Below are 16,399 nucleotides of genomic sequence, written 5' to 3' on the forward strand. Positions count from 1 at the left end.
AGGGTTTATTTGTTTGTTTAGAAAAACTACTTTTGGGGGCACATATTATCTATCAGAAATTTCACTTGAACTTTTTTTTTAATATATTTTATTGATTTTTTACAGAGAATAAGGGAGAAGGATAGAGAGCCAGAAACATCGATGAGAGAGGAACATCGATCAGCTGCCTCCTGCACACTCCCCACTGGGGATGTGCCCACAACCAAGGTACATGCCCTTGACCGGAATCAGACCTGGGACCCTTGAGTCCGCAGGCCGACGCTCTATCCGCTGAGCCAAACCGGCCAGGGCTCACTTGAACTTTAATATCTCTTTATATACACCCCAGCAAATTGTAAATATTATCTCCATTTAACAGATACAACTCAAGAGGCTTCTATTTATTTTTTCTGAAGTCAGCATGCACCTCTTAGGATCAAGAAAATATGGTAAATTGCCTGAGGTTAAGTTACTGGTGAAGGGCTACAGTGGGATTTAAATCTGCCTGTCTTAGTCCAAAGCCTGCATCCTTCCTACTGCCTTAAACTGCCTCTTTCAAAGTATTTGTTGCCAGGAACCAATTCCAGCATGTCATAATTTCAAGAGTTTCATCAAAAGGTTGATGAGACTTGGGGACTCGACAGGGTTGAGTCACATTTGTAGTCACCTGTTGGGAATGGCTAAAGGCATTTCCCCAAACCTGAATAGGAAACTGATTGTGGCTGCAGACAGTTAAAGGGCATCTTAATCTACATATTATTGCCTCCTACTGGCCAAGCACCTGAACAGCTGTAGGCTAATTCCCCCAAACTGACAATGCTTCTGTACCCTTTGAAACCTTACCCTTTGAAATGTATTATCTCCACCTTGCCTTAGGACAAATTGTGTTAATAAAGCAAGGGTCCAAGACAAGGAGGGAGTCTTCAGTTCCTTTAGCTGAAGGTCCTCTGACCCCCAATGCCTTACAAAATTATATCTCGTCTCCAGACTCTTTATTAGTCTCTGGATTCCTATGTCATCTACGCACAGCCTTTTCCAGATTCCTGAACCCTTCTTGATGCTGGGACAAGAACCCTGGCAATTTGTGTCTTGGAAATGTATGAAAGTAGAACTTGATTTCAGAGGAGAGGGAAGAGTTTGTGCATTTATAATTCATTTAACAATAATTTATGTGCTAAAAATATAATGATACAAAAATGAGAATAATGTTGAATAAGAAATTGGAGACACAGTCCATTTAAAGTTGTTTATAATTTAGTGGGAGGGACAGGGAAATAAAAATAGTGATTATAATATATCTTATAAAATACTAAGATAAAACTAAAAGGCTTTATGGAAGCACGGAGAGGAGAAGCATTTACTCTCTCCTGGTGCAGTAGATGGTTAGCGAGCATCTATAGTGTGCTCTAGTCGCTCAGAAATGCTCCTCTATAGAAATCATGAACAAAGACAAAAAGTTACATAGAATAGAGAAATTGAAATTTATCTGTTTACCCCACATCCTATAGTTTAAAAAAATACTAATAATGAAAATAAAAATGGGGGAACTAAACAGTGAAAGTGTGAGATGAAAATAGCAGGCAGGTTCATTGCACGGACTTCTGTAGTAGTTGCTCCAGATTGGCTTTACACTTCTAAGAGGCAAAGGCAAACAGGAAATTGCCTTTGTGGACTGTAAATAATTCATGTCCACAGAATAGGAACAAACCAGGTATCCAGAAGAACTCCATGTTTTCTTGAGGATTTTCATAAAAAAGGGTTTAGTGACAGTATATAACATTTTCAATAACTTCCTTAATACAGGTTTTAAAATGAGTTTAGTGAGATTGTTTCCTGAGTGTGTCTGAAGCTTAGGTCTGTATAGGCGATGGTGGATAGGCCAGACAGGTCAGTAGGGCTGGGATCGCAAATGGCATTCTTTCATCTTATTCATTCTCAAGCACCCCAGGTAACAGGAGTTACCTCAAATTTTCATTTTCAAAGAATTTTTAGCTGTGTATAGGAAAAGACCAAAAGACAAGAGAGTAGGACGTTATTGCTAAAAATTCAGGCCAGTGTGATAAGACTTAGCTAAGGAGATACATGCATTTGCAGTTTCTTTTTTTTAAAATTATTATTATTCACATTTTTCTTGTTTCCTGGATTTGATAATTCAAACTCTTTACCTCTAAATCTGACAAGTTAGTATGCACTTACAAAATGCCAAAGGGAGCCCGGCTGGTGTGGCTCAGTGATTGAGAGTCGACCTATTAACCAGGAGGTCGCAGTTTGATTCCCAGTCAGGGTACATGCCTCAGTTGTAGGCTCGATTTTATGGTCCTTCTAGGTATGTATTGAGTATAATAAAAGTCATTGTAGTATAGTTAAATATAACTCACAATGTTTAGGATACTTTTTTATATAGTAACAAATTATAGATAAAGTTTATGCTTTTAAAAAAAACTGTTGATTTTCATGGATTGGGAAGAACTATCTCTATAGTTATTTGAAAAGTTCAAGGTCAGAGCAAGAATAATGTTAGAACTAAGAATTAGATGAGGGATTTAGCAATTTTAGATGCTCCTTAAAGACCAAGACTTCTTTCATTTGTCATCTCACACATTCCAGAGTGTACTGAAACAGTGCCTTGAATATGTTGGTGTTCAATAAATATTGTTAAATATACAACGAGAGTCAAATATTATGGGAAGGATCTTTGTGCCACTACTTTATCTCATAGATATGTCTTTTGTGGCACTTCACATATTATATTTGTATTTTTTCAAGTAAACAGTAAGTTCTCCGAGGGCAGGTACCTAACCTAGCTTTGTACATTTGGAATCTAACATAGCTCCCAACATAATCATTGTCCACTGGGTCTAACATATGTATTTTCCCCTTTAAAGGCATTTGGACACCTTCGTGATAGGCCCTTTTCTTCATCCCTTCTTGATGGTTTGATAGTGGGCTGGGAAGGAAAGCTGTGGTCCTCCGTATTAATCAGCAAATACTTGATTGATCTGGTATTTAGCTTAGTCAAGTAAGTTATTGATATGTTCAAAAGGTCTTTTCTAAAGAATTAGCATATTTTTTTAATAAATAGAAATTTAATTATAAAGAATGCCTATTGATTATATTAATTATTATAATTAAATAATTTTAAGACCATGGTTTCTTTTTGCAGATATACATATTTGGCAATTTTTCTAATAGTTTGGTTAAAAATCAATAGTAATTAAGTTCTTTTTTATTAAACTGTAAATTATCTTGAAAGATATAGATCTTAACCTTTTGATTTTTATTTGTACTAGAGACCTGGTGAACGAAATTCCTGCACTCGGGGGAGTGGGGGGTGGTCCCTCAGCCTGGCCTGCGCCCTCTCACAGACCGAGATCCCTTAGGGGATGTCCAACTGACAGCTTAGACATCCTTAGCGATGCCACAGAGGTCGGAGAGGTTCCCACTATCGCCGCTGTGCTCACCAACCATGAGTCTGGCTTCTGGCTGAGTAGCACTCCCCCTGTGGGAGTGCACTGACCACCAGGGGGCAGCTCTTGAGTTGAGCATCTGCCCCCCTGATGGTCAGTGTGTATCATAGCGACCAGTCGTTCCACTGTTTGGTTGATTTGTATATTAGCCTTTTATTATATAGGATATTTTTTCAGATAAGGAAACTATTCACATGGCACAAAATTCATAAAGTAAAGAAAGATACATAGTTAGGTCTCCTTGACAGGGAAGCAAATCTACCTTTCTGATTCCCGTCATCTAGTTGTTCTCAGAGGGCAGCCAAGGACATATTTTAATGTGATTATTTTCTTTCTAATTATACAGATTGAAGATCTCAAGCAGACAAATCATGCCTTGAAAGAATATGTTAGAAACCTCGTGAATAGTAAGGAGGTGGTAAGCAATCAAATAGACAATTTAACCAGCCACAATGAGCACCTTTGCAAAGAATTGATTAAAGTTGACCAATTAGCAGAGCAATTAGAAAAACAGAAAAATTTTGTGGTGGATACCGCCGACAAGGAACTTGAAGAAGCCAAGGTATTAGACTTACCACTGATAGGTATTTTTTTTAAAAAAAATTGATGTATAATTGACATATGGCATTATATTAATTTCAGGGGTACAACGTAATGATTCTATATATATATATGTATATATATATATAGAATTATTCTATATATTAGATTATATATATAGTCATTTCACTATATATATATTGTGAAATGACTACAATAATTCTAGTTAGCATCTGACTATTGATCAATATTTTAATTCTACTTTAAATATCGTGTAATTATTAAATGCAAAGGAAAAAGTGACATTCTATATCATTTGAAAGTTTTTTAGACTTGACATTATATTTAAATTTCTGTTCTATGAATTAAATTGTTTTGTATCTTACATTTTTTCATTTAAAATTTTTGTTAAGAAAATTTCCTAAGATGTGTAATGGTAAAAACTTCAAGCAATAATAATGTTCTGTATGTCAAACATTTCTCCTCCTCCCTAGTCCTTCTCTCTACACAGATAGCTACAAACAAGATGTATGTGTCCCCATTCTTTTTTTCTGTTTGTATCACATCCACTATATATTTCACACTTTAGAAAGTTTTTTTTACCAAAGTTTAAAATTATTTGTAGTCATAGATGTCAATATTTTGATTGTTTTATTTTAGAGGTTTCCTCTTCCTTTTAAAAATCTGAATAGACTTTATTTGTTAGAGCAGTTTTAAATTCATAGAAAATCTGCCCAGCAGGTGTGGCTCAGTGGTTGAGCATCAACTTATGAACCAGGAGGTTATGGTTCGATTCCCGGTCAAGGCACATGCCCGGGTCGTGCGCTGGAACCCCAGTTTGGGGCATGGAAGAGGCAGCTGATCAATGATTCTCTCATCATTGATGTTTCTATCTCTCCCTCTCCCTTCCTGTCTGAAATCAATAAAAATATATTTTTAAAAAATAAATAAATTCATACTTAGCAGATGGTAGAGAGATTTCCCATATACTCCCTGCCCTCACACATGCATAGCCTCCACCATCATTAACATCCCCTATCAGAGTGGTGCATTTGTTACAATGGATGAACCTACATTGACATGTCATTTTTACATAGTTCACATTCAAGTTCACTCTTGGTGTTGACCATTCTGTGGGTTTGGACAAATGTAAAATGACATTTATCCACCATTATACTATCAAAAAAGTAGTTTCACTGCCCTGAAATCCTCGGTACTTAGCCTCATGTTGACTCTGGTTTGGAAAGGCCTTGTCACTTAAAGAACTACAAAAATATTTTCTAAAGTTTTCTTTTAATACTTTTAAATAACTTTTTTAAAAAGTTATAATCCTTGGGAATTCTTTTGTTGTAGTATGAGGTAGGGTCAGCTAGTGCTTTCTTTAGTCACTGACTTGAAGTGCCACTTTAGCAGCTGCTGAATTCACCAATGTGTGTGGACACAGCTCTGAGCTGGTTGGTCTCATTGATTCATTTGCTGTTTCTGTGCCACTGCCACATTATTCTAATTGTTGTAGCTACTTGACATTTGGTAACATCTTTCTTGATTGAGATTTAATACTCTGCCATGAAATTTAGAAACTGGGATTTTCAACACTGTTATAAAATGACATTTTTGTTTCACATTGCTACTGATGGTTTATAAGCAAAACACAGAGTGGATTTGAAAGCTGAAAAGCAACCTATTGAATTCTTAAATATCGTGTGAATGTGCTTGATTTGATTTTATTAGTCACCAAATTAGTAAACTGTGTCTGTAATAACATAGTTTCCCAAAGCTAAGTGTTGTTACATGTTATTTCTTTTTTCTTTTTTTTTAAATTTTTATTGATTTCAGAGAGAGGAAAGGAGAGGGAGAGAGAGAAACATCAATGATGAGAGACTCATTGATGGGCTGCCTTCTGCACACTCTCTACTGGGAGTCAAGCCCGCAACCTGGGCGTGTGCCCTTGACCAGAATCGAACCTGGGACCTTTCAGTCCACAGACCGACACTCTCCACTGAGCCAAACTGGCTAGGGCCATGTTATTTCTTAAACATCCTTTTAATGTACTCTTGGTAGCATATTATATACTCCTGTCGGTAGCGTATGATAAAGCACTTAATTAAATGATTAGGCTGAAAACGTGTGTTATCGAAGGCATTATTTGTTACAGTAATTTGAAATATAACAGCCTAGTTAATGAACTCTAGGATGGTATTTGTTTATATGCAGTTACCACAGTTATTTAGAAAGGATAAGTAAATCTAAATGAGTAAAAAGTCTATTTAAATTGTGATGTTTATTCCTTTAATGTAAGAACACAATCTTCTTTACCAATGCTTCCTTGAGGGGGTTCTTAGCACAGGTAATTGAGAGAGTAGATAAGGATGATATGATTTTAATTTGTTAATTATCTTGTCATGGATGCTACTAAAGTATTTGAAGGACATTTAAAAACAGCTCAAATATTTTAAACATTTTTCAATAAATTCTTTTGTTTACATTGTTACTTTAAGAATATTATTCTTTACTTACATTTTAATGGTAAGTTGAGTTTAGACTGAATTATATAAATTATAAAATTAAAAAATGCTTGATTTATGTTTTATTATACCTTCTCTGCTTTTTCTTCAAATTAAGAATTTACTGCACTCTATCCCAGACTCAGGGCAGTCTAGTTGGCCAAAATCCCATGAAGAGAGTGCCCAGTTTAGAAGTCATCAGTTTTAAAATGTTTTAGGATCTGCATTCTAGAGAGAGTGACTACTCTGTCAGGGTAAATGCTCTGCTATCAAAGGACAGTTTCAGGAATGGAAAATGTCAAAAATAAAAGAACTAGGATTTACCTTAAACTCACAGGTGGAAATTCTGCCTGGCTCACAAAGGAGTGTTTCTTGGAAATACATATCCATATATAAGGTGGAACGCTTGGTATATTTGAGAATTGGAAAACTATTCGGGGTAAAGATGAGTAGTGGTCTTAGAGCAGAGATAGCATTGCTGATGCAGGGAAAACATTGGAAAGTTGAAAAAGAGAGAGAAAGATGGATATAGGTCCTTCGGGTTGGTAGAATGCCCTGACCTGAAGTCATCAACCTCAGTAGGCGAGGGTTACAGGTACACGGGGAAATAGAAGATGCATGACCAATGTTGGGGAACTGAATGCCAGTGCATGTTGTCCTCCTCACATCACCGGGCGTGCAGTTCAGGTACCCTGTTAATGGGAGAGGTTCCTTGTCTGACTTGTGGGATGAGGTTTGAAATGAGAATTTCTAATTTGAGAACTAAGAATATTTGGGTTCTTATACTCCTTGACATTATGCTCTGGATATGTGGAGGTAGAGTCTGATGTTTAAGCTACTGTTCACTTATGTGGAATTGAGAAATATGGTATTATATTTATTTACTCGGAAGAGATTACTTTTAGTCATTTTTTTAAAGGTCAGCTTTTTAAAGAGGAACTTCTTCCATCATTTATTCCATAAAAATGTTTTGAGTATTAAGCATTGTATTATCTATTGCTATCATACAAATTACCCCTAAACTCTAATGGCCTTAAGTGACAAACATGTATATCTTGCAGTCAAATGCAGCTTAGCTGAGTGGTTCTGGTCCATGGTTTCTTAGGAATTGTCATTAAAATGATGGTTCGGCTGCAGTCATTGCTTGACTGTCGTGGAAGATTTGCTTTTACTATGCCTTACTCAGGTGGCCATTGGCTTTTGGCAGGAAGCCTCAGTTGCTCGCCAGGTGGACCTCTCCCTCGGGTCGTTTGATATAGTCTTTACAGCAGCTGGCTTGTCCCCAAGCCTGTGATCCAAGAGAGACAGCAAGGAGGAATCGGTAATGCCTGTGGTGACCCACAAGCTGTGCACCAGCACTCCCGCCACATCCTATTCATTAGACATGTGTCACTAGGTGTAGCCCACACTTAAGGGGAGGGCAGGTAAGCTCCATTTTTTGAAGGAAGGAATATTAGAGTTCGTGGACATTTGAAAACCACCACAACTATATGCCTCCTTTTATCTTCTCATTTTGAGTTGTTTGCCATTTATATCTTAAAACAGTGTTTCCCAGATAATTAAAAATACATTTTGAAACATGAAACAAAGTTGCAGTTTCACCTTTACCAGTTTCTTGATAGAATTTATATTTTAAATTCACATAGGGTTCATTATTAGACTGGATCTCTGGTAGCTTCTGTCATTATTTTTACCTTTGTATGTGATTCAGTCAATGAAAAATATTTCAAAACCTACCATGTGGAAAGCAAAGGTAAAGCTTATTTAAGTTTTAAGCCCCCTACACACACACACACACACACACACACACACACACACACACACACACACACCTCCCTCTTTTCTCTGCTTGATTTATTTTTCTCTGTATCACTTTCCTACTACTTCATCCCTCCGTCCCTCTGCTCCAGCCACACTAGTCTCCTTATTATTCCTTAGAATTTAGCTGACATCTTTTGTCTTTAGGTCCTTTGCTATAAGGCTGTATCTTCTGCCTGGAGTGTTTTCCCAGATTTTTATAAGATTGACTTGCTCCCTCCTTTAAGTCTTTGCTGAAAGGGCCCCTGATCACCTGTTTAAAAAATTCCAACCTGTTCCTTTATAGACATCCCAATATCTTTAACTCTGCTCTTTTTTTCTATATAATTTATTTGTTAGGTTTATTTTTATTGTCTACTCAGCTGGAATGTAAGATCCTTCAAGAAGACCCTTCAACATTTCTTGTAATACTAGTTGGGTGGTGATGAACACCTTTAGCTTTTTCTTGTCTGTGAGGCTCTTTATCTGACCTTCAATTCTAAATGACAGCTTTGATGGGTAGAGTAGTCTTGGTTGTAGGTTCTTGCTTTTCATCACTTTGAATATTTCTTGCCACTCTCCTCTGGCTGAAAAGTTTCTGATGAGAAATTAGCTGACAGTTGTATAGGTGCTCCTTTGTCGGTAACTGCTTTTTTTCTGTTTTTAAGATTCTTTTTTTTTTATCTTTAACCTTTGGCATTTTAACTATGCTGTGTCTTGATGTGGGCCTCTTTGGATTCATCTTTTTTGGGACTTTCTTCACTTCCTGGACTTGTAAGTCTATTTCTTTCACCAGGTAGAGGAAGTTTTCTGTCATTATTTTTTCAATTAGTTTTTCAGTATCTTGCTCTCTCTATTCTCCTTCTGGCACCTCTATAATGCAAATGTTGGTGCATTTGAAATTGTCCAAGAGGCTCCTTACACTATCTTCATATTATTGGATTCTTTTTTCTTTTTGCTGTTCTGATTGGGTGTTTATTGCATCCTCATATTTCAAATCGCTGATTCGATTCTTGGTATCCTCTATTCTGCTATTGATTCCCTGTAAATTATTCTTCATTTCAAAATGTTAGTGTATCCTTCATTTCTGGCAGGTCCTTTTTTATGTAGTTGATGTTTTAACTAAGTTCCTTGAAGTTCTCACTAAGTTCCTTGAAGTTCTCATTAAGTTCCTTGAGCATCCTTATAACCATTGTTTTGAACTCTGTATCTGGTAGTTTTCTTGCTTCCATCTAAGTTAGTACTTTTTCTGAAGATTCCTTCTATTCTTTCATTTGTGATATGTTTCTTTGTCTCTGCATTTTGACTGCTTCCCTGTGTTTGTTTCTGTGTATTAGGTAGAGCTACTGTGTTTCCTGTAATTGGTAGAGTGGCCTTGTATAGTAGGTGTCCTATAGGGCCCAGTGGTTCACCCTCCCTCAGTCACCTGAGCTGGGTACTCTAGGTGTGCCCTTTGTGGGCTGTGTGCATTTTCCTATTGTAGCTGAGCCTTGATTGCTATTGCCATCACTGGGAGGGATTGACCCCCAGGCCAATTGGCTATGAATGCCAGCTGTGACTATAGCTAAAGAGCTGCTGTGCAAGAGATGCCTCTATGGAGCAGGACTTGCTCCAGTGCATCTTTGGTGCTCACCAAGTCTGCTCCTTGAGTGTGCTGCTTGTGGATGTGATAGGGTTGTAATCTGGGTTGGGCTGAAGCTGATCACCAGGTGCACTGGCTCTGAGGCCTCCTGGAAGGTTCAAAGCCAGCTACTGCCTGTGCCTTGTTTGGTGCCACCCAGCATAAGCTACAGAGTGATCTGCAGATGGCTGCTATATGTGTCAGGCTTGGAGATATCCAGAAGAGGCCAAGCTGTGAACCTTGGAATGCTGCTGCTAGTGTGGTGCCTAGGGGCACTTATCTAAAGAAATGGGGCATAGGGCCACTTCTTGAGAGGTATAGAGCATGCTGAGGGCAGCTGCTGCTTGTTTGAGTGATTTTAGAAAAGACTGAAGCCTGAGTCAGGACAGGCAATTCATATGGAAAAGCCCTTGCAAACAGCTTAGGTGGGGCAGGGCCTTAGGATATCACCAAGGTGGAGTGAACAGTATGGGCCAAGTTGATGAAGACACAGATATGGCTCCTGCCTATCAGCTCTGTGGTCTCAGCCAAGGAACAGTGACCTCTGCCAGCACTTTTTCTGGGAGAAAATTGCCCCCCAGTTCTTGTCCTGATGCCAGATAATTTAGTTCCTCCCTGTGTGTCCTTGTATCCTTTCAAGCTGCTGCCCCAGTGCTGGAGCTCAGAGAGAGTGGGCCTGAGTAAATCTGTGTGCAGGCCCTGTAAGAGGAGCTGCCTGGGACTTTAGTAGTCTCTGTGTCCCCAGACTGCTGGTTTTTGCAGCCCACAGTTGCACGGACTTCTCTTCCCAGCACTGGAACCCTGGAATGAGGGGTCTGGTGCGGGGCTGGTAGTACCCTTTACTTCTCATGGGATAGAGAGAGCTCCACAGCCAAGTTATCCTTCCCAGTGTTTAACTGCCGCTCCTGGATGTTGGACCAACTGTTCTGTGCCTCCACCCCTCCTATCGATTTCAATGTGGCTTCTTCTTTAAAAAAAAAAATAGTTCTACTTTTATTGCTAGAGAGAGCTGTGCTTTATTTATTTATTTATTTATTTTTAAACATTTTTATTGACTTCAGAGAGGGAGAGGGTGAAGGAGAAGGAGAGGGAGAGATAGAAACATCAATTATGAGAGAGAATCATTGATCATCTACCTTCTGCATGCCCCCTACTGGGGATCAAGCCCACAACCCTGGCATATGCCCTTGACTGAAATTGAACCCCAGGACACTTCAGTCCACAGGCTGATGCTCTATCCACTGAGCCAAACCAGCTTGGGCTCAATGTGGCTTCTTTAATTCTCTAGTTGTAGGGTTTATGTTCAGCCAGATTCCAGGTGGTTCTGAATGATGATTGTTCTGTGGTTTAGTTTTAATTTTGATGTGGTTATAGGAGGAGACGAATACCATGTTTACCTACACTGCCATATTGACCCTCCTATTCTATATATTTTTTAAATGACATACTCCCTATCTGACCTATATTTTACCTAATATCTTTTGTTTTTCTATTTCCAACCAGAATGCCAGCTCTGTGAAGGCAGAGGTTTTTGTCTGTTTTATTCACCACTAAACCAAGCATATAACACAATGTCAGACACATAGTAGGCCCTCATTAAACAATTGTCAAATAAATGACACTGATTAGCATCTTTTCATTTGGGCCATTTATAATTTTGTTTTTCAGAGTGGAATCAGCATTATGTTTTCTTATATGAAAAATAATACATATCTATTATTAAAATTTTCAGTCCAGGAGGTCATGATCTGATTCCAGGTCAGGGCACATACCGGGTTGCTGGCTCAAGCCCCAGTAGGGGGCATGCAGAGGCAGCTGATCAGTGATTCTCTCTCATTGTTGATGTTTCTATCTCTCCCTTCCTCTCTGAAATCATTAAAATCATATTTAAAAGAACACACAAACAAAATGTCAGAGATCTGCCCGGTTGGTGTGGCTCAGTTGGTTGATTGTCTTCCCATGCACCGGAAGGTCAAGAGGCGCGATGCATGCAAGAGATTCATGCAAGAGTAGGCCTTCCTTCCCCCGGCTGCCAGCACCGGCTTCCCTCTGACACCCAGGACCCAGGCTTCCCTCGGGAGGCACCTGGGACCCGGCTTCCCTCGAAGCCCTGTCTTCGTCTGGAAGGATGTCCAGTCTAATTAGCATATTCTTTTATTATTACAGATATCACTTCCAGAGAAATCTTAGAAAAGTACTTTGGTCAAAAGAACAAATGAGGTGCAATAACCCCAGAATATATTTAAAATATAGTATATTTTAGGCCTAGCCAGTTTGGCTCAGTGAATAGAGTGTCAGACTGAAGCGTCCTGGGTTTGATTCCAGTCAAAGGCATGTACCTCAGTTTCAGGCTCCTCCCTGACCTGGGCCAAGGTCAGGGCTCATGCAGGAGGCAAACAATTGATGTGTTTCTCTTACATCAATATTTCTTTCTGTCTTTCCCTCTCTATTTCCCTCTCTCTAAACATCATTGGAAAAATATCCTTGAGTAAGAATTAAAAAATAAAATAGAGTACATTTTATTTTATTATGTATATATATATATTGGTACCAGATTACTTTATTTGAAGGAATGGTACAAATGAAAGAAATGAGTGGATGATTTGGTACAAGTTATGGAAAAGGTAAAGCAACTCCAACATACACATATTGCTTTGGTGACCAGGGAAGTCACCCCCGTGGCTGTGGGAAGCAGCCAAGGCTTAGCTCTCATCACTATCTCCCAGGTGTGCTTGTCAAAGAGATACTCTGCCATATCAGTTTCAGGGGCCCCAACCTGCACAAGTTGGTTACCTGGTCACCCAATTCTTTGATGGATTTCACCTGCTCATTCAGGTAGTGAGTCTCAATGAAGTCACACAATTGAGGGTCATTTTTGTCAGTGGTCAATTTGTGCAAGTCCAGTAGTGACTGATTCACATTTTGTAATACACACTCCATTGCATTCAACCCGTTCTCCCTGTTGTCATGGTCAGGTTTTTTTGATGTTCTAAAGGAAGATTCAGCCACCTCGTTGGTTCTGCAAAAAATAGAGAGAAATTTATTAAACTAACTTGCCAACTTTTAGCAGAGAGCTTTACAGCTTTGCTAAACATAGTGACTGGCCTCTAGGAACATACAATTTAGTTATATTAAATATATAACTATGGGGAACTATACTATGAGACTGGATGCGTTTGATATCATAAATCTGATAAAAAAAAAGGTTTTTGTGGGTTGGATTGAACTAAACTATTAAAAGAGTTCAGAGGAAAAGATCATCACTTCTGACCATGGTGATTTGGAAAAATTTTAAAAATCCTAGTCATTCTTTTATTTCTTCCACATTATTATCTTCAGGATTACAATTAGTATTAACATTTTTTCTAGTTTGTGGGGATTAATTTATAAAGTATAATCAATGTTTTATATAAGAGGAACTGTTATATATCATCCTAGGTTCTTTTATCAGCAAAGGTAGGTACACATAAAGTGGTAGAATATAGTTTCTTTTGTAAAATATTCACTGTCTGCATGTTTTTATTTTTAAGTGGCTTGCTTTTTATATTTTCTTTTTCCAGTTAAATCAGTTTACATATTTAAAACCCAAATAATTTTTTTCTGGCTTGATTTTCAGATTGAACTCATTTGCCAGCAAAATAATATAATAGTATTGGAAGATACAATCAAAAGACTAAAATCTGTAAGTATATTTTTCTTAAAAATATATTCAGGAATAATTTTTATTCTGTTAGCATAATGAAACTACAAAAAATTGTACATATGTTCTGACTCTCATGATTTTGTGAACAATCAAAAATGTTTGTGTTCTACAATCAGCCCTCTGCTTGGTGCACAGGGCACTCCCATGTGTAAGAGCAGTGCTGTTCTTGCTCCATTTCATCGTTACTCCTTGCTCTCCTAGAGTTGGGGAGAACTTTTGGTTAATTTTATTAATGACCTTAGCTGTTAATTGATTTAAAATGATAACTGTAAATAATTTAATTCTCAACATGTAAAATACATTTGTCTACATATTTACTTTAATTCTTCTTAGTAAGAAATATCTGTAAGTCAAATTTTGTTGTTTAATATGTCTTTTAATTTAACAATGTGAAATAAAAACAGCTCTGTTTAGACATGTTAATGTTACTATTTAAAATAATTTGGAAGACCTTCTCTGTAAGTATATTTGTCATTTCCTCCCAATATAGCATTGGTAAAATAAATGTTGTAAAAGAAATGTTTCTAAATATGCTAAAGTGAATGGGAATGCACTTTAAAGTACTTAAAAGTATAGAATATCCATCATTCCTTTAATTTATTCATTCCTTGGACAGTTATTGAACAAAACTATACAAGTTTTTCTAAGCAAATTAATTTTACTTTTAGGATTTATAACTACATCTTTGGATATTTCTGGCCTCTCTGAAATTTCTTTACCTTATTTCCTTCAAAATTATTGGGTAAATGTATGGGTACTTTAGTTAAATAAAAATGTAGAACATTCAGAAATGCTGGAAAGGAATGATATCTAACTGCTTTTTTAAGTATGATTTTTAAAAGTTATTTTTAAAATACCACATTTATTATTTTTAAGGATCCTGTGCGTGTTCAACCTCATGTAGAAAATGATGCTGTAGTTTAGCTTGAAATAATGGCCTATGTTTTTTCTCCCTGGCAAGATAATTTTAGAGACTGAAAAAGCACAAAATAAATCTCCTTCCAGACTCGATTCCTTTATCAAGACCTTAGAAGCAGACAAAGATCACTACAAGAGTGAAGCTCAGAACCTGAGAAAGATGATCAGAAGCAGTTCTAAAAGTCCAAGACGCCTGTCCCCGTCTTCCCGGGTAAGTGTTGGAAAGTGAGGAATATTTTGGAGTTTGTTGCTCAAACACTGACTTTTATTCTTTGATTTACCTAATCTGGTTGATTGGCATGAATTGGTATATCAAAGAGGTTGGGGGACAGAGGTCTCTTTGTTGGACAGTGGACCACTGAAATTGGTTCTTTAGCCTTAGCATTAGTCCTGGTTGGGAGGTAATCAGACAAATGTGGAACAATTTTGGAGGAAGCTGTTTAAAAACGAGGTGATTTTTAAAATTTATTTTCATAATTTCCTTTCATTATATCATCACGGTTGCTTAAGTAGAGACTATGAACGGCCATCCTGCAAAGAAGAGCTTCACATTTCTTATCCAATAATTGTAGGCTACACACTGTGATGTAGAGCTTTTGAAGACCACACGAGACCGTGAAGAACTTAAGTGCATGCTGGAAAAATATGAGCGTCATTTGGCAGAAATTCAGGGTAATGTCAAGGTTCTTACATCTGAGAGAGACAAGACCTTTCTTCTTTATGAACAGGTAAACTTGCTTATAACAAAACATGTAAGTAATAACAGTTAACTCTAGAGATATGTAATTCTTTAGGTATGCTTAAATCTGCCAATCAAATTAACTTAACTACCAGTTAGGAATTACCTTTGTCCTTAAGATATTTTTAATGAAACATAATATATTTCCCATACAGTATTTGTGTACACACACATGTATGTTATCTCCATACCTGTAAAAGGTCATATAAATGCATAGAAATAGTCTGGGTACTTTTTTTATGTTTTTGTTTTTAAATAAGAAATGACAAAAATGTTCAATGGGAGGATTGAGTTCAAGGTAAAAATATTTGAATTTGGAGATTAAAAATAGTAACATATCATTTTGATGTATTATCACTTTAGAAACTTCCATAGAATTTGTTTAATTTCAGAGAGTAAAATCAGTTTATAATTTATCTCTATTTTTTTCTTAAAATTAATAGCTTTATAACCAAATAGTTTCTCTATTCCACAAATATTGAACCCCATACACTACCAACATAATTTATTTTAAAAATATTAAATTTAAGAATTACAGCAACTTTATGCTACTCTAAGAGAAAAAAATGATAAGATAGAGACACTGTTAGTTTGGTTTTTTGAAGTTTTGAAGTTCACCTTAGTAGGTTTTATTATAATTTGAAGTAAAACTTTATCATCTGTTTTTAAATAACTACCGTAACTTTCTATACCATGATTATGTGGCATGTTTGTTTTATTTTATATATGGGAAGGCAGGACTAATTAGGTTAACTGCTTTGCCCAAGAATAGCAGGAATCAGTCCAGATTTTCTGACTCCTATTTGGGCCTGCTCTTTTCCATTTAATTAAGATTCTTATAGATGAATTGGCTGAGGGGGAAATAGATGTATCTGGACATATATCTTAATATCCTATCTAATAAAAGAGAAACATGGTAATTGGTGTACGACCGCTACCCTTCCCATTGGCTAATCAGCAAGATATGCAAATTAACTGCCAGCCAAGATGGTGGCCGGCAGCCAGGCAGCTTGAAACTAACATGAGGCTTGCTTGCTTCAGTGACAGAGGACTGCAATGTTCCCTATCTGCCTTGCCGACCTCTGAGCCTACAGTTTCAAACATAGTAACAAATATAGACGCTAAACAAAA

General features: G+C 37.2%; 1 protein-coding gene across 1 annotated transcript in view; it reads left to right on the top strand.

Moving 5' to 3' along the window:
• Positions 1-16,399, top strand: part of LOC102752201 (testis-specific gene 10 protein-like) — a gene marked incomplete at its 3' end in the record, with an annotated part of 83,068 nt that overhangs the window by 10,285 nt on the left and 56,384 nt on the right. The window contains exons 2-5 of the mRNA XM_015568599.1: positions 3,793-4,008; positions 13,525-13,590; positions 14,573-14,740; positions 15,102-15,257. Of these exons, the coding sequence (XP_015424085.1) occupies positions 14,690-14,740; positions 15,102-15,257 (207 nt within the window). The remainder of the gene's footprint in view (positions 1-3,792; positions 4,009-13,524; positions 13,591-14,572; positions 14,741-15,101; positions 15,258-16,399) is intronic.

This window comes from Myotis davidii, unplaced genomic scaffold (assembly GCF_000327345.1).
Source record: "Myotis davidii unplaced genomic scaffold, ASM32734v1 scaffold1685, whole genome shotgun sequence".
In the NCBI taxonomy this organism is placed as follows: domain Eukaryota; kingdom Metazoa; phylum Chordata; class Mammalia; order Chiroptera; family Vespertilionidae; genus Myotis; species Myotis davidii.